Raw genomic sequence first — 18995 nt, 5'->3', positions numbered from 1 at the left:
GCTGCATTTGAACTCTGTTACAGTTTTCCAAAGGACGAAGTAGCCGTGGTTTCAAGATTTATTAAACTCCACTTAGCCCTCAGCAATTTTTATAAGTATTGTGTTAGCAAAGAATGAAATGACATTTTAAAAAGTATAATGGTTTTCATTATATTCCAGCACTTTTAGAAGGTTTTAGTGGACAAAAGCTATCCCTTGTTCCACTATACTGACTGTAGGAGCTGCTACATCTATACTGTCTATTTATTCACATTAAAAAATAACTTGGATGGTGTACTGAGAATTCACACAATAATTTGATGTATCTTCAAAAGACATAGCATATAAGTTTGGATATCTATTGTTTCTTATCATTTCCTCTGTTTGTTTGGTTTCAGTTTTTTTTTACAGCACTCGGATATATCCTGGCCTCTTAGCAGTACAGTTTAAACAAAATTATTTCTTCCCCACAGAGCCAAAGTGGGGTGTTAAGAATGTTGCGCTGAGTGAAGAGACAGAAATTGCAGGTGGGGAGGAAGAAAAATACTTACAAGAGCCATGAGGTCTGGAGGATGTGCTTTAATCAGATGCAAGTATCATTCTTGTTTTGGAGTACTGGTGGCTTCTGCCAGACGGCTCTATTCAGGGGATCAGATTAATGGCCCTTCCTGGCCTTAAAAACCTGTGAGTCAATCATAGCTCAGACAGTGTGCAGCTTTGGCAGATGTTAAGGTCTGAAAGCTTCAAAAACTTGTGTGAAATTTAGCTTTATATTCCCCAGTGTGTAGATCAACTCTTTCAGAACAGGGAGATGGATATCAAGGTTTTCCCAGTGGGCTTTGGAAGGGGTGGCATTGCTCTACAGCTCCTTCAGGAGGGCTCATCAACCAGGCAGGGTGGGGGCTCATAAACCTGTTGGCTGAGCAGGATGAGCTGTGGGACAGACCTGCTGGCATTTCTTCTTCGTGCATGGCACAGGAAAAGCAGTGCTTGTTAAATTACTGCCTGGGTATAGTAAAGAATTTGATGGGTAAACTTTGAAAAGCACTTTGAAGTTGAAAAAGAACCCATGAAAAATCACTTCAAATCTTCATAAAAGCCTTTTAAAAATCCCATTTCCTATACCTAGACCATAAAGCTTTTTTTTGTTTCATTTTTTTTTTTAACTGGAGAAAAGCAGATGTTGTCTCAGTTGAGGGTAGCAAAATCATCATCAGGGTGCAGCTCTGGTCAGGGGAAAAAGGTCACAAGCAGAGAGAGCACTGACAAAACCCATCTGCCTCTTGCAAGGTCTGGCTACACACTGAGGCACAAGCAAAGTCCATGTTCAAAGGAAAAAAAGAAGAGCATTGTAAACCGAAAAGAAGGCTCTAGAGAGTTATATTTAACATAGCAACTTTCTGGAGTGTACATAAAATAATCACCTTTGCATCCAGGTATTTCTTGCAGAGGTGCTGTGTGGGATGCTTTTAAAATGCCCTCTTAGCTATTCTACAGATGGAGAACAAAGAGATTTACAAATCTTTGTCATTGGTGATGACACAGAGGAACTTCATGAATAGTTCTGAGTCAACCTGTGGCAAATTTCTTTGCAAAATGAAACACTCATCCCCCCAAAATCCTTCAATCACCAAACAAAAGAGTTCTTTCTTCTTATTGATTTGAAAAATTATGTTTCAAGTAGCCTTGAAATATCATTTTAGAAAAAAAAAAAGTCAAACATTCCACTTTGAAAATGTCAAACAATTTTTTAAAATTGTGGTTTAGTTACTAGCCTCAAGTCCTGTTAAAAATCATTTGCAATGAGCTGTTCTTTGCATGGTTATTAAGAAAACAAACTTCAACAGGTGAATATTTTATACATTTCAAATACATAAATGACCAGAGAAAGTGCAGTATGGGAAAGAAATATGCCTTTTAGTCCTAAAGCTTTTACTGTGAGACACCTAATTCTACCAACCAAAATGATATTAAGAAAAAATTGTAAAATAAAGATCTAAAAGAAAAGAAACTGAGAAGTTATAGCAGCAAATATTTTATGAATACTTCATCATGTTGGAAAGGTATATGCAAACAACATGCAAACTAAACAACAGGTGAAAAAAGAACTGCTGAAGAAAATGACAAAACCCAAAAAGGTGTAAACTGATCCCTGTGGGGTTTTGGACTGAAAACAGTGCTGTCACTGAGATTCTGGAGCAGCTCTGCTCTCTCTGGATTTAAAACCTAATTTTAAGGTAGCACTTAGTTTATCAAAGGATTGCATAGCATTTTACATTTTACATTCATTGCATTTACATTACGTTCTTGATGGCAGGAAGCAGAGTTTCTTCCAAGAGGCGACCCCCTGTCCCATATTGCTGGGAGCAGAGAGATGTTCTCAAACCCACTGTCACAGTGCAGGGATGGTGGGAGCAGAGCAAAGGGGACAGTCACAAGGAAACATCTTTTAGGACAGTCAGAGCCAGAGCTCACAGCTGAGGTTCCCACTCCAACCCTGGGAGTTAGTCTTGGCCGCCACAGTTAGAAAAGCTCTAAAGGAAAATGCTCAGACTGGTTCAATAGAATATTGTATTTCAAAAGTTATTTGTTTGATTTCATTTATAACTGATGCAGCTCTAGTTATGTGATTTGCTGGCATTTTGAGCATATTAGAGCAGCTGCTAAAAATGCAGCATAATAAAAGTCCTGTTAGTGAGGCAGAAATTTGACATTATTCCAACAGAACAAAAATCTGCTTACCTATCACTGCTCTGTAAAGCCCTTTAGACTAGGAAGGCCATATTCTACCAAATGCAAGGGACATTTAAAAATAAAAATAAATGAACAATGCAGGAAAAGCATTATGAAACGCAAAGAAATATCTCTATTGCCCAACCCAAATTGCCCAGTTCTGTTCAATATACACTGAAAGAAAAAAGGTTTATTTTCCAGCTCTGATCGTTTTTAGTTAGAAAAACACTGAGGCTTGCATGATTGTAATTTAAGTAGTTAGCTCACATTTGAAATGTCCTCTCTGTGAGGAAATATTTAGTGAAATTTATTCTTAATATTCCTTTTGCTAAGTTTATTCCCTTATGCTTTGGGAAATTTCGCAGTTCTCTTTTGCCTGCACAATATTTATAGCATTAATCTAACCCTCTCACTTACGCAGATGTCATCAGAGTTCCCTTAAGCCCTAGATTAGCAAGACCATGCTTTCCTGAACGTGGGTAGCATTTAAAAATGAGCAGGATAACTGAGTATTTGCAACTGATGTTTTATAAAGCATAAAATTACTTTTTGAATGTTTCACCCACATGCTTTTGTATTGCTCTTTGAGCTTCAAGGAGGAAAGACATTCTTCTTGATATGCATAATTTAAAGTGGTTTTCTATTTCACACACAACCTCGGGTATTTTTTAGGACAATAAAGTATTTGAACACTAAAGCTCCCAGATTAAAAAAAAAAAAATCTGTCCCCATATGTTCCTCTTGCAATCTGGCTGAGGAGGAATAAGTGTCACTGATAATCATGGGTACTCCACAGATAAGCCCTTTCCCCCCACACTTTTCAGCTAGAGCTAACTGGATTTTAGCCAGAAGATGCCAGTTTTTGAAAATTAAAGCCTTGGAACTTTCTGCTCCAACCCATTGGTATTTACAAAATCTTGTGGGTGCCACCAGACATCATTTCATTTCCCACTTGCTTTTCCTCACTTGGCAGTGGCCAGAAATCAAGAGGATGCAGTAACCCAAACCTGCTGGAGGTTTTGAGGTCCTTTAGCTCCTGTTCTTCACCATGAAGTCCAGGAGGATCTCCCAGTTCCTGTATTTTTCAGCAGATAAAACAGGGCTGGGCACTTGAGCACTGTCATCTGCCCTGTCTTGTGGTTAGCAGTCCACTCCTGGCATGACATGGGTTCATCAGCAGGAGCTAAATTTGATCCCCACCATCACACAGAGAAGGGCAGGAGATGCCCAGGCTCTTCAGGCCCATGTTTCTTTGGGACAGTAAAGTTGCAGATGGAGTTAAAGGCAGGTGGTTGTGCAATCTTGTTCTGATCATGAACTGAGGCATTTTCTTTTTCCTCATAGGAAATGTTTTGAAGTCTTTGTCACTTCAAGGTGCATCACTAGGCATGCAGTAGGGCAGGTCTGAGGTCCTTCACATCCATAAGTGATGTTGTCTCGGTGGCATAGAGGTACCATTTGCATTTCATGTTTCTGACTTGCTGACCCTGACCAGTGCCTTTCTCAGAGTGTTTCAGATTCAACAGACGCTAAAGCATCCTTAAATAAAACTTGCAAAATACAAGCTCCTAATGACATGAAAATTTATCATGAGAAAGAGATGAAATCCTTTTTCTCCTTTGAAGTCTTTTCAGCACCAGCCAGCTGCAGCCTAAAATTCTCTTTCTTCACAGAATTTCCTCCTCCTCCCTGCCTTTCTGTCAATAGTGCTGCAAGAGTTCACTCTCACCAACAACCCCACTGACACTGTCTGTTTGACTCTGTTACACAGAAAGGCAGGCAAAAGTGCTTATTGGAGTGGCCTGGAGCCTCTCCTTCCTGTTTTCCATACCCACTCTGATTATTTTTGGGAAACGGCAGCTCTCCAATGGGGAAGTGCAGTGCTGGGCTCTCTGGCCTGATGACTCCTACTGGATCCCCTACATGACAATTGTGGCTTTCCTGGTGTATTTCATTCCTCTGATCATAATCAGGTAAGTCCAAAGCCCAGTCAGCAAATGTGTGGTGAATGCTGTCAAGTGTGCAATCAGCTTAATGATTTTAATTTCTAGTCATTCATTACAATTTCATTTCCATACCTGCTGCATAGCCATTTTGGTTTTTATCACATAATACACAGGTCATTGTACTTGCCTTGGGTGTTCTCTGTGTGGTATTAACAGCCAGAAACATTTTTCTCTGAAAAAAGGAACAAATCTCTGAGTGTGTCCACTTATCTCCACAGCTTCAGGCTTGAAAGATATCTTTATAAACCCAGTATGAATATTTATCCATTATGACAAAAGATAATTTTAATAAAAGAAAAGGAAACTGCACTTAACACTAATTAAACTGAAATTAACTTGAAGTGCTCTCAAGCTTCACAATACTCGACAAGGTCTCCTTCACCAGGATTGGAAAGAAATCTCCAAGCGCTCCAAGTAGTTGCCAATTACTCCTAAAATATGAACAAATGTACTTCTTCCTGTTTTGTAATAGGAAACCTAAGATGCAGATATTTGAGACTGATTTGCCACAAATCACAAAGACAATCAGCAGAAAGTGTATTCAACTAAGGTCAATCAATATCACAGACTTAGTGATGAGCCTCCCTCTAGAGCGCTGCCATTAGCTGCTGTGAAACAGAAGGTAACTAGCCATGAGGAGCCACCAAGGCAAAAGAGCAGTCAGAATCAGATGTGGAAGGGGAGTGAGGCTTCGTAACTGCCTCAAAATGCCGCCAGTGTCAGTGACAGTTCTCAGAGACGTTACTTTTCTTTCTTTCACTAGCAAGGTTACAATTGTATTTCTTGGTGTCCATCTCTTGTCAGCAGCAAGAAAGACTTGCTGGGACTCCTTTTTTTCCCCCATAATTTGGTGCTGCTTGGACTCTGAGAGAAGAACTATTTTTGCAATGTCCCTTGGATTTATCTCTTGTTCCAGCTGCTTTTCCAGCAAGTGATGAGCCATGAGCCTCCCTCAGCTTCCTTCTCATTAGTGCCCTGAGTGAGAGTGGGGTACTCAGAGGCTGATCTCTTCTAGATGATGACAGGAGTGACTACATAACCTTGAAGTTTATTACTGTTTTATCACAGAGATTAACTTCTGCAGCTTTTAATGGCAACTAGTTTATCAAAACCGTGTGGTTCTTGAACTCATCTAGCTGACTTTTTGATATGGATTCAAAATGGACCAGTGTTGCTCCCTAGAGAGAAGGGATGATTTTTACACATTGCTCATAACATGTCAGTTCACTAAACCTTCCATTTTTTTGTGCCAGATTGCATAGATATAATAAAAAAATCAAGAAAGTTCTCCTTAAAGAAACGTTTGAGAAGAAAGGAAAAACTACTGCCAAGTTATCCTTCCTAGGTGGGGTAATTTCTCTGCGTGTTTTCCTGTCTCTGAAAGCCAGCCCAGTTTTCGATATATAAAAAAAATATTCTTGGGAATACGTAAATAAAAATGTGGGTAGATCTGCAGCCCAGCAGTAGCAGCAAAAACAATAAACATACACTGCACTGACAAAAAGCAATTTAACAGTGAAAAGAAATGGCACTAGAAAATTTTGAGGCTGGCTGTTACTGTGAAAGGGGCTCTTTTACGAGCTTTCTCAAAGAGGCAGGAGTTGGGAAATTCTAGCCAGCATCTTAAGTGTTTCAGGAAAAAAAACCCACAGCCCGCCCAGTTACCAGTCATTCCACAGGTGTGTGAAACATCTCTTTCACACTCTAACATACACACAGATTTACATGGTTTCTGTAACAGACCAGCCACTCCTTTTACACGCCATCTATACTTGTTTGGCAAGAAAAGGCAAGCTACAGAGCAATAAATATTTCAGAGCTGCTGACATTATGCTCCCCTCCTCCCTGCCAAAGAAAGATATTCAAACCAGATCAGCTCTGTGTCTTGCTTTACAGTAAATCCCCAGAAGCAAGAAGGTGATGAAGACATGAGGGGAAAGAGAAAGGCAGTGAAACTGGCATTTCATGAGATTGTCCTGACATCCGACACATGAATAAAACATCCTAAATTTTTTGTGGCTTTAACCTTAAGCAACATTCACAAAAGAAGTTTATGGCAGGACAGGAGCTAAAACCACTGGTTTTGGAGCCAGGGGCAGCGCAGTGTCCATCATCTGCCCAGAAACATTCCTGGTTTCAGTGTTTTTTAACACAAATGTTCCTGTGTCCTTGCCAGCAGAAGAAAGATTTTTGACAGGTCAAAAGTGGTGTCTGGCACTGAAAGGAGGAAGGGGACTGGTGCAGGGAAGGATTTATTTTGTGCTTATTTATTTCTAGTTGTCAGTGATACTATTTTCTTCAGAACAGAGAGGATTGTCTAAAACCACAGAAAAAGAGGATTAGCTACAGGGCAAGGTCAGCAGAGACATTATGAAAAAATGCCATGCAATTTGGAAGGAAATGACTATTTTTTAGAACACTTTTTTAAGTCTCAAGCATAAAAGTGAAGGTTTCAACTTCCCAGCTGATGTATCTGTAAAACATCTGGCAACACAGCCTGAAGGTGTGACATCTATTTCTTTAAAAATCATTGGCAGTCCAGGAGTTTAAAGCTAATCCACCTGATGTGGCTGCAGCATACAAATACTCTGGTAAGCAGTTTGTGGCTCAAGAACAGGAGGAATGGCTGTTAATACCCCCAGGGACTCAGTTTCTCTGTAAAAGATTTTTTCCACCCAATACTTTCAGATGCACAGGAGGTTTGATGATAAATGAGATGCTGTTTCACAAGGGTGAGAGAGATCACATATGTTCCAGTTGTGTGTTATCTGACAAGAGATTATTTATAAAATGAAAGGTGTTATTTAATAAATTTAGGAAGGCTTTTTTTTTTAAAATTTAATGACCTTTAGCCGAAGATGTTATTTTAAAAAGGCCACAACATAAAAATGGAGAGAAGATCCATAAATGTGTAACTGAAAGGTCAAGGATCAGTAGAAGAAGCCATGAATACATATAAGCCAGAAGTTAAGTCATACACCACACTTAGTGAGGAAGCAAGGCAGGGTGCACACAAAGAAAAAAATTAAACCTTTTCTGCAAGAATTCATATTGTTTGCGCAGCTACTTTATTTTCTCTGCTGAAGCACTCTGATTTAGCTGCATGGCAGGTGTCTGATGCAATGTGGGACACTGGCTGCCAGAGTTAATTCTTAATTAGTTCTGCTGCCTGAATCTGCTGAAAACCTAACCTCTAGAGCAAAGCAGTTCACTGACGACAGCACTTTTTCTGGTGCTGTTCATCTGAAGTGCATACAAAGGATAAAATCTTACTTTTCAGGTGCAGGACTTAATTCCACACTAGATATGCTGCTTTGGCTGAGCTGTTTTCACTTGTTACAGTTCAGACACCATCATCTTTTAAGCTTCTCTCATCCGGCTCTCAGCTCTCCCTGTAGAGCTGATCTCATGTGTTCCTGACAGCCTTCAAGTAACTCACAGGAGTTGTGTTATTCATAACACTGCGGCCCATGGAATGAATTATTTAGCTGATAACCTTATGCTCACCATGGAAAACCCTTGCACTGACAAGCTAAACCCCCAAATGTGGTGTGAGCAAACTCTACAGATTCCAAGCTAAAACATGAACCAGAAGAATGCAGCATTCTCCCCCCCTCAGCCCTGCTTTTTAAAAAATGTATGTATAGAAAGGTAATTTATGGAGAAAACTGCAACAGCCTGAAAGACCTTAATACTTCTGAGGTTTATTCCTACCACTTCTTCGCAACTAGAGAATCAGCAATCAGTTATCAAAAAGCTTGTGGTTTTTCAGCAAGTCTTTTATGTGATTATAATACCAATGAACAGGATCTGAATAATGAAAAGAAAATAAAAAGCTATGATTGGTATTTTTAACCCAAGTGTGTGGATATCTTTGAGAGCTCAAAAAAGTGGAGAATATTTGTTCTTTTCATATTAAAGCTTCCCTTGTCCCCACTGTCTCAGTGTTGTGCAAGAAGAACCACAGATCCTGAGTCAGGCATTTCTATACAGTGCTTAAAAATTTGGCCTGCTCCCTCTTATTTACATTATTCTACCACTTCTTCTGCAGTTGATATTATCAACCTATGAAACCACAGAAGATTCAAAAAAAGTAGTTAGGGAACCCGCAGTAATTAGCTCGCTCCTGTTCTGGGACAAGTGTCATCAGCTAAAACCAAAGCCTTTTCTCCTATTCCAAAACACACCAAACAAAGCTGAAATGGTATCTGTGATTGTTGAAAACCTCTGAGGCACTGTTGAACAGAGGTTAAATATGGCTCAAATCAAGATTACACACTGCTGTCCTGCAAATATTTGCACCTGGGCCCCTCAGGACCTGTGATGGGGAAACAGAAGAGCTACTGTGTTTCTAGTCTGCATTGCTACTCTGTGCCAAAACATAATTATGTTCTGGTACTTGAATATCCAAAAGCTGAGAGGTTTTTAGCTGTTATTCATGATTGCTAAATATATTTTTTATATTTTAAAATTATAAATATAATATATAGACATTTACCTAATATAATTGCAAACTCATGTTTAAAAAAAATTCTAAAGCTCCTCTTGAAGCACAGAGGAAAAAGATATCCATCTGCTGTTTAAAATCTGAACTCCAAAGAGAACATTTGTTTTGCAGCAGCTGAAAAATAATTAGAAGAGAAAAAAAAAAAAAACAACATCAGCTAAAAGGAAAAATATGGAATTAAACCCAAGGCATTGTAATGAAATAAAAAATAGATTAAATAAAAGGTATTTCTCTGAATTAAATAAAAGGACTGGAAATGCCATTAATAAAAATACCAAAGGTCATTTTTTGAACTTGATTCAGTGATTTTTGCCTGCAATTTCCATTTCTAAATAAAAACCCTGGATCTTGCACACACGTTTGTATCTGTCCATCTCTTCACTTACCCATTACATGTGGCTGCAATGGTTTGTTCAGATGAGGTTACTTTTCTCTTTAGACAAATAGTGCTGTAAATTAGCCATAAAACAAAGCAGCCACATCACTTTGCACAAATAAAGTATAGGGAACAACAGGCAATGCTGGATGATAAATAGAAGTAATTAACAGGGAGCTTAAGTGCACTTCTGCCATGGTAAAAGCTCATTTTACTAGAAAATACTGAGGCTGTGTGGGACGCCCTCATAGTGCAATTATTTATTTCCAAAAAATCTACATTTAAAGAGTGGGCAGATCAATAACACTTATGATTGTTAATATCAGTACATAGCTTTACCAGAAGACATTTTATTAAAAAAAAAAAAAGTGGTCTATGAATTAAAAATACAGATGGGGTGTGATTATTCACAGTTGCATTTGTATGACTAAGCATAAGTTACATATTTACGTGGATAAAAAATGCTGTAATTACCAATGAGGCATATTGAACAACACCATTAACTAATAGCAGGCTATGATGGACATGCCTCCTAATCTTTTAAAATTTGGATCAAGTTTTTGGAGATGCAAAGAATTTAATTTCTGAGATACACCCATAATGTGAGACATACTTTTGTATTTTTCTCCCACCTCTCGAGATACCCATTTTATCAGGGTTAGAAAAATCATCACATTTTCAGATCAACAGCATGTCCTTTCTATCCTGAGGTCTTCAAAGCCTGCGCAGCTACTTGTCAGAATGGCTTGGATGAATTTTCCATCCAGGCTTGACTTTTCCGCCTTAGTACCCTTTCATTAGTCTCTCACCTGCAGCCTGGGCTGGAAGGTCAGTGTGCTGTGCACTTACAGACACAAAGAAGCCTGGCCACACCTGGGCCTCGAGAGCTGCGCATCACATCTCCCTGTGCTTTCAGTGGAGACAAGGGCCAGCAGCATGCAGGCGTGTTACATGGGTTAAAGAAAGAGCAATGTGTACCACATGCTTTTACATCTTGGCAGTGAAGGCTGAGCAGTTCAGCGTCCAGAGGAAGGGAACAGAAATTAGGATATTTTTGGAATGGTGCAGACTATTTCCAAACACTCCTGTGAATACCAGTTTGTCATCTGTTACCTGCTACTCTTTGCTCATCTGCCACTTCATTTTTCAAGTGAGAATTTCTTTGAGATTTGACCAACCTCTGGATCCTCCTCCAGCTGCCTTTTACAAGAAAGAGAGGAGCTACAAACGTATTCTGAAAAAAGCTGATTTCCCCTTGTAAGGAAAATACTTCTCTTCCATAAGACCCCTCTTTTTACTTCTGTGGCTTTGAAACAGTCATGCAGTTGCCTGTTATGATCCTAGGCTTTAGGTAACTCGCTTCTGGAAAGTCCAATTTCTCAGCTCCATGTCAACATTGCTGGGGAAAAAAATAAAGAAAAAGGGTCAGGTACTGAACTGGAGTCCCAGAGAGATCAAATTATAAATGAATAACTGTGGCTGGCGCAAGAACTGCTCAGAAGTCTACCTAGCATGTAAACTTTCCTGACACCCACCCTGAGCAGCTTTACACCACCTCTGGTCCACTCTTGATAAGGAAGGCTCCACTGGCTTCAGCTACAGAGAAAAGCAAGATGAATAGAAGCAAAAATACCGACACAGATCCACTATGTTGGCAGCACTTTATTAAGCTGCTGGATGAAAACAAGAATTCAACTTTCCTCTGGAGCTCTAAAAATTAAGGGTTCAAATGAATCAGCAAGTAATCTCATAGGTGAAATGCCAATGAGAAGAGAGATGATGTAACTGTATCTGGCAAAAGACATGCCCCTACCAGTCTGCAGCCTAGAGGGCAGGAATTCTGGGGTCAAGGCAAAGCAAGCGAGAAGCCTGGCTTCACAATTCAATCCTTATGGCATTTGGCAGAAGTAAGGATGTTTTGACTGCAGAGTTAGACTCCTTTGTCCTGATGCTTAAGAAACTCTGAGTGGTTCCTGGTGGACAAAGGAAAATCTGCATCAGAGAGGACATTGTCTCAGCTGCAAATAAAGAGGTTAGGCTAGAGACAGCAGGCTAGGAAGAAAATAGAAACAGGACTTTTAAGAGTGAGCTGGTAAAATTTTTGAGATGACAACAATTATCATTATAATACATTCTGATTCATTGGAACAATCAAAGGAGAAGCGTACATGCATTTTCCAGCATTGTCTGCAAAAAGTACAAAGAAACTCTCGAGTTTCAAGTGTATGAGCTGTTAAATAAACAGGCTCATGAAAAGCCAGGAGATAAAAGGAAAATGTTCAAATCAGCTGGGAGCCAAGCTGGACTTTTGAAGGGATTAAGGAGAGCAAGCTGTAGTCCTAGCTGTGGGCAGATGTGAGCAAACCCCTCACTGGGCAGGGACGCTACGGCTCTGCTGCACAGCCCAGACTGCACCTTGAATTTACAGCTCTCACCTGCTGAGCCTGGAAACCAGATGGCTCAGACTTCCACAGAAAGGGAAACCTCCAAACCTTCATAGCTTTTTAAGCACAAATTCTGCCTTTGCAAGCATGTCTAGCAATTGAGGGTGGTGTAGGAAAGACTCATATATCAGTCTGAAAGGACTAATAAGTATAATGCCTCTTCTGATAACAAAAATACGCCGTATAACAGTGAGACACATTTTTGCCTCTATAAAACACCCTGAAATTATGTCCTTTGTTGCACTTATTTCACATAAGGACCACTAAGGTTTATGACAATTAACATCCTCAAGCAGGAGGTGGGTTTAAACAGCTCTTCATCTTGAAGGAATTATTTTTATCTATTCTCTATTAAATCAGTAGAAGTCCAGATTGGCTATTGCACAGGGAAAGTCCATAACTATCCAAGGTCACTGTGTACTAGGACACTTTTCATTTTTCCTATTAAAAGTATATAAACCTCTCTAAATGTGTAAATTGTGGTGGATCTGATTTTGAGTCATCTAACTCTTCCCATTTATCTGACACTTCAGTTCTCCTTGATTTCCACCACCGGACACTGAGACCCAAATGTGGGCACTGCTGTATTTATTTGCATTTCTCATTGATCTTGCCCTTATCAAATTCCCCAGGGCGAAATTTTATTCACCAGCTTCATATCCAAAAAGTAACAGCAAAGTTGAACTGTACACACAGCAAAACCTGGTCCCTCCCTTGCTTCCCTCATCAGAGCTAGTGCTGCAGGGCTGAAACTCAGATGGATTTGGCATTGGCTGGCTCAAAATCACCAATGAGCTCTTGCCTGAAAGATATTTGGCCAAATCACTGCATTCCTCTGAGCCTGAGATTTGACATCTACAAAGCCAGGACAACCATAAGGACTTCCATGGTGAAAAGTCTTCACTTTTCCATACAGAAAAGTACTGTGGGAGAGTCATATCATGTTTATTATTATTATTGTCATTTACTATTATTATTCCTATGCAGTCCCACCACCTCTGTGAACTCCTTACACATAGACAAGTATATCCTTAGAGCACAAATGGCTGGGATGTCTGTTGAATTTATTGTGCCTAATACCAGCAACTTTTCCCCTTCTGCAGCGTCATCTACTCAATTGTGATTCGAACCATCTGGATGAAGAGCAAAGCTCAGGCTGTCATCATATCCAGCTGTCCTGGTGAGTCTCAGCATACCTGTGACTCCAGCTTTGTGATTCAATTCCAGCTGATCCTCACAAATCTGGGAGTGCTTGGACATGCACAGGTCATGTTGGGCCCCCATCACTGCAGTGGGAATGGGGTTTCTGTATTTGTTCATTCATAACTCATTTCTACATTATTTACCTTCTTTCCTTTGACACTAAATTCTCGCATAATAGGAAACATCTGTGAGAAAATTAATAAAAAGTAAAAAGTACTTGTTCTAGAAGTTAGAATTCCTATTCCTGGAACTGTGTTCATATCCAGAATAGTTTTTTTCTAGCATATACTTGGCAACACTTTTTCTGTGTCTTCATATGTCCTTGCAGGTATAAATTTTGCTGAAGATCAGAAATTCCTGGCCACAGAAAGCTATAAAATGATCAGAGTATTCCATCCCAAGACTACACATGCCTCAATGCTTTGGGGAGATCTACTCTGCTTACTTTTTCCCTTCTATTTGGGTGGCTCATGTTTTGATTGAGCAGACTTGCAAGGGTCCAAATTTGAGGAACTACTGAGGTCCTAACTGACACCAGGGAAAGATGAGCTTGCGTATTCCTGTCCTGCCTGTCAAGGTACACACTGACATCCACACACCAGTCCTGTTCTTTCACTAGCTGAACTGTTCTTTTCCCAGGTGGCAAAACCTCGCGTGGCTACACCAGCCGTGGGTTCATATCCAGGGCGAAGGTGAAGGCGATCAAGTACAGCATTGTAATTATCCTTGGTAAGTGAAAAGCCTCAGAGCTGGGAGCTAGGGAGGATGCTGACATTAGGAAGCTGCTTTTCTTCAGCAACCTCTACCATCAGCAGACAAAGTAGATGGCTTGGAGAAGGAGCTTTACTCAGACACATGACTTGGCTTCTGATCTTGTCCTTCCCCTCTTTTCTGGCTGATACGTTTCTATTTTAGGTATCTGACATAACCCTTGAATTAAATTAGATGCACAGGCCCTTGTGTACATAAAGAAAGTAAAGAGACAATGTCTAAAAGGAGCAAAGGAAGAGGACCTCTCTTTCCTATCCAGACTGTCAAAAGATTTGGCAACTGAGTTGTCTTTTTAGGCTCAGAGACACTGTATGGCCTGTGAGCTGCTGGGGTGGTGCAAGGGAGAGAAGAAAGGTGAGCTGTGCAGTAATTGTATTTAATATCACAGGTGTGTTGCCTGCCAAGCTGGAAAGAATGAGCTCTCCTTTCCCAATTGGGCAGCAGATGACTTAGTGCAGGTGTTCTCTGTCTCCCAGGGAAATGACATTATTCTGATGCAATTAGGAGGCTGATATTCTATCTCAATAAATAAAGGCAGCATCACGCAGAGCTTGTGATTAGCTGCCAGAGACATGCAGGAAAGGAACTGAAACTGTTTACTCCCAAGGGCTGACAGTCATCCCTTGACACTGAAAAAGAGATTGCTACTCTTTCCAACACTGTGCAAAATTCAGATTGGAGAATATTGTGATAACAGCCACTTGAGTAGCTTAGCTCACTGTCTAGTGGCAGCATCACATGAGAGAGGCCAGTGTGATTCATATTTTCCATAAGCCCAAGAACAGCTTCTCTGTGTCTGAACTTTTCTGCATGGCAATCAGAGAAAGCTTTTGGCAGACACAACTACTATTGCAAGGCCATCAGATGTTGAGAGCTCACATGGATGCTCAAGTCTTTCAGCAGACCTCGATAATATTAGGCACCCAGCGTCTCTTGATGTGCAAACATATTGACACCTAACATCCATGGATTTTTTTTAAAGCCACTTAAAGTTCTGCATAGTGAGTGCTATGATCCACACTCTGGCACTGTGTATTGCTATTTTGCATATATTTATGCACAGACACCTCCTGTTTGGTTGTTCTAGAAAACAGGAGGGAAGCTTACCTCCTCCTTGCACTTTTAGTGAGCACTCAGCTGACTGCCAGTGAAGAAATTCTGATTAATGAGAAAACAGGCACAGGGTTACTCTGCTGAAGAAATTCTGGCTAATGAGAAAAGAAAACAGGCACAGGGTTACTCTGCTGTCTCATCTGAGTCAGGATGTCATCATGTGTCTGATTTCACAACTACCTGTATGTTTGCAACCCAGGTACTTATGGTTTATCCCAGCATTTCTATGCAAATCCTGAATCAAAGGCCTTTGTGAGGAGACAGCATAGAAATTTGTGAGAGACAGATTTAATCCCTATGCCTCCAAATAAAGCTAGATCCATGGCTAACCTTTTTTCCGTGTCACTCAGAACCAAAGCAGAGGCTATGAGCAGTACAGTCCTCTCCTCTCTTCCTCAAATTCATCTCTCAAATGGCAGTACAGGAAATCAGGAGAATCTTCCTGCACACTCCATGTACACAGTGTTTCCATCCAGCATGTCGAGTGACATGTTGGTTTGCCATAATGCAGTGTGAAAGGGTGTCATTCCTTGCTCCTGGGTGTCTGAGAACCTTATTTTAATAGGTGGCTGTGACAGGCAGCGCTGTCACGGAGCAGCACTTAGGCTGTGTGTACATTTAGATTGGCTGCTCACTCCGGGGACCATTAAAAGAGCACTTCACTATAACTGATGATGCTTTAACTGGCTACCTATTTACCCTTTATGTGTTGTGTAGTGTTCAGAAGTGTCTCAATATGTCTAGAGGGAGCACTCAAAACACTTAGAGAAACACACATAATATATTTTATAGGCATTAAAATAAAAATAAAGATAAATAAAAGCACAATCTAATAAGTATTCTCTTAAATAAGATCCTGAATGGGGAGAGGGTTTTTTTTTCATGAACAAATATTTATGTGTTATGACAGTTGCTCATGAGTGTGTAATTACTTCCCTAAATTGCTAAACTATCCAGTGTCAAGCTCTTCCTCTCTCTGTCTCGTCTGCAGCATTTATTCTCTGTTGGAGCCCTTACTTTCTGTTTGATATCCTGGACAACTTCAACATACTGCCTGAGACCAAAGAGCGCTTCTATGCATCTGTGATTATTCAGAACCTGCCAGCCTTGAACAGTGCTGTCAACCCCCTCATCTACTGCTTCTTCAGCAACAGCCTCTGCCCCACTTCTGAGTATTGCTCCTTTACTGTCACTCTGACTACCCCTAAGAAGGGAGGAAACTCATAAACACAGTCCCCAAACTGATTAATATTTTTGACTCCTTTAATTCTGACCATTCTTTATTTTTTTTGTTAGGAAAGAAGAACTCAAAGGCTGGGGGCGACCTTCCGGGAAAGGAGCGATGGAGGGCAGGAGATGCAGGTCCTGTCAAAACCAGAATACATTTAGCACTGACAATGTTCTGAAAAGGCACACTGGTACCTGTACAGAGGAAAACAGAGGTCCCCCACGAGCCCTGTGCACGGTGAAGTGGATGGACACTGCCTGGCAAGAGCCTGCACCTTGTTCTCCTGTGCACCTCACAGCACATGCATTTGGGTGGGCACTGCAGCCTCACCAATTGCGCGCTGCCAGTGCCAAGCTCAGCATGAGAGGCTTGCATGCCTCTGTTGTGAGGTTTCATCTTGACCCTCTGTTTAAAGCAAGCTGTAATCTATGTGCTCCAAACAGGAAAAAAAAAAAAAAAAAAGTAAATGGTGTCTAGTCAGAGTCTTCTCTATTTTTCAGGAATCACAAAAAGCCATCTACTGCACCATCTGGCTCTTATAACTGATAGAGCGTTTACAAGCAATTACAGAGCAAGGACCCCAGCTAAAATGAAAACACAAGCACTTTTCCTATGAGAAAACACCATTGTCACTCTATGTAATTATATCTGGGTTTCATACAGAGCCACTTAAAAAATTATAGCCAGAGAAGGGGGGAATGGATGGCTGGAATACTGCCTGCCACATCACCTGGCCCAGCTTCTCCAGCTCACACCAGCAGCACTGTCCCTGTACCTCTTCCTCCCCTTCCAGTGTGTTATTTTCCTGCTGTCCTACCTTGGCACATCAGTGGCACCCCAGCAGTGTCCCAGCAGGACTCACACATGACACATCTGGGCAGCCATTTATTTCTGGGCTACTGGTGAATGGTTCACCAGCCCTCCCCAAACCCCATGGTGCACCCCACATGCAGATCCTTCCACACTTCTGTGGCAAAGGCCCTGAGCAGCTTCTTCAGCATCCTATGGGGAGCTGCCATGCAGGGCACTTAGCCAGTGCAGATCTTTCTCACCACCCACATGGCAGCATTTCCCTATCCCATACCACTGTAAATCGTCCCTGTCACTTAAATCATGCAGGGAACCACACGCATCTTTGCAAAAACTCAGTGTTGGAAAAAGACCCAAGCAAAACCAAAAAACTTGAATTACATTTAGAAAAAATAATCTGTTGATGGTCCAGTCTTGTGAACTCATTGTAGATTTCACAGAGGACCAATGGACAGGCTGCTGCTAGACATCCCCTTTCCCCAGCCCTCTGGGTATCTTCCCATCACACTGTTCTCAAACATAAGGAAAATTTTTCATGCAGGTGGGGTGGGGGGTGATATTAACTTCAATGTTCATTTTACTACAAGGCAGCTTGAAGTGTTTGTATTAAAAATGCACTCTAACCAGCTGTATGGCAACTGAGTTTGTTTCCTCTCAGTGAAAAAAATTATTTTTACTTAAGTGGACTCAGTTTAAAAAGTGGTTTTTATTATTATGATCTTTTGCAATGAGTTTGTTCCCTGTAAAGCAAGAACCGAATAAAATTTATTTATAATTGCCCATATTACAAAAATACATTTTCCTAAGTAGGAGACATATAAAATCATGGGGCTTTATGTTCTCAGGAAAATAAATAAGGTATCTCTTTTTATTACCATGAAGTTCTGTTATTTAGACTCTATGTCTAAATTTTCCTACTGCTTAATTAAAACTATGAATCTGCAGTAGCCTTTACTGCAGCGACCTTGGATAGGCTGAATATAAGAACAAGACAATATTTTCTTCCTATGGGCGTGTAATAACTTTCCTAAAATTGGACTGCTTTGTTTAAGCTTCACAGATTGTAGATTTTAGCTTTTTCATCTGATAAATGAACATTCACTATCTACTTTTGAACAATTAATGGAGTTTTTAGACTCAATACCTGGAAATCAGATAACATTTCTGAGCAGTACTTTGATTTGCAAATTTAGTATGACTCAATCCCACTAAAATTTACATAATAGTCACTAGGGTCACCACATGAATTATCCCATCCATCTAAATTGAGCATTTGCATGAGTTATATCTGGACTGAAATAAAGTCATTATCAATCTATTTTCAAAGAAACAGCTTTTTGTTCCATTCATTATTCTACTATGTACCATTTACAAGTTGTTCTTAATCATTTTTCCTCTGGACATGATTGTGATGCCTTTTCTCATATGAGAATCCTTCAGTTTAAATGGCCTCACACTGCTTTTGTCTGCATCCCTTGCAAGTGCTTAAATACAGAAATAAATGATTCATCTTATTTTCCATGCTGCTTTCTTACTCTGCAGGAGATTTACAAGTTGTTCTTAATCATTTTTCCTCTGGACATGATTGTGATGCCTTTTCTCATATGAGAATCCTTCAGTTTAAATGGCCTCACACTGCTTTTGTCTGCATCCCTTGCAAGTGCTTAAATACAGAAATAAATGATTCATCTTATTTTCCATGCTGCTTTCTTACTCTGCAGGAGATGGCATTTTACTACTTTTTTCTATTCTCCACATCTTCTGCTGTAAAGCTGAGTTTTTCTGTTAGTCTGGAAAACACTTGCACGGTCCTCCTTTGTCTCTG

At 40.3% G+C, this 18995-nt stretch overlaps 1 protein-coding gene across 1 annotated transcript in view; it reads left to right on the top strand.

Annotated features, from left to right (window-relative positions):
- The window catches only part of NPSR1 (neuropeptide S receptor 1), a 91861-nt gene extending 75340 nt beyond the window's left edge, over positions 1 to 16521 (top strand). The window contains exons 4-8 of the mRNA XM_031059430.1: positions 4484 to 4685; positions 13149 to 13225; positions 13888 to 13977; positions 16124 to 16320; positions 16429 to 16521. Of these exons, the coding sequence (XP_030915290.1) occupies positions 4484 to 4685; positions 13149 to 13225; positions 13888 to 13977; positions 16124 to 16320; positions 16429 to 16521 (659 nt within the window). The remainder of the gene's footprint in view (positions 1 to 4483; positions 4686 to 13148; positions 13226 to 13887; positions 13978 to 16123; positions 16321 to 16428) is intronic.
- The last annotated feature ends 2474 nt before the right edge of the window (positions 16522 to 18995 follow it).

Source organism: Geospiza fortis, unplaced genomic scaffold, assembly GCF_000277835.1.
Source record: "Geospiza fortis unplaced genomic scaffold, GeoFor_1.0 scaffold346, whole genome shotgun sequence".
Classification (NCBI taxonomy): Eukaryota; Metazoa; Chordata; class Aves; order Passeriformes; family Thraupidae; genus Geospiza; species Geospiza fortis.
This window is presented reverse-complemented; position numbering and strand designations above follow the sequence as displayed.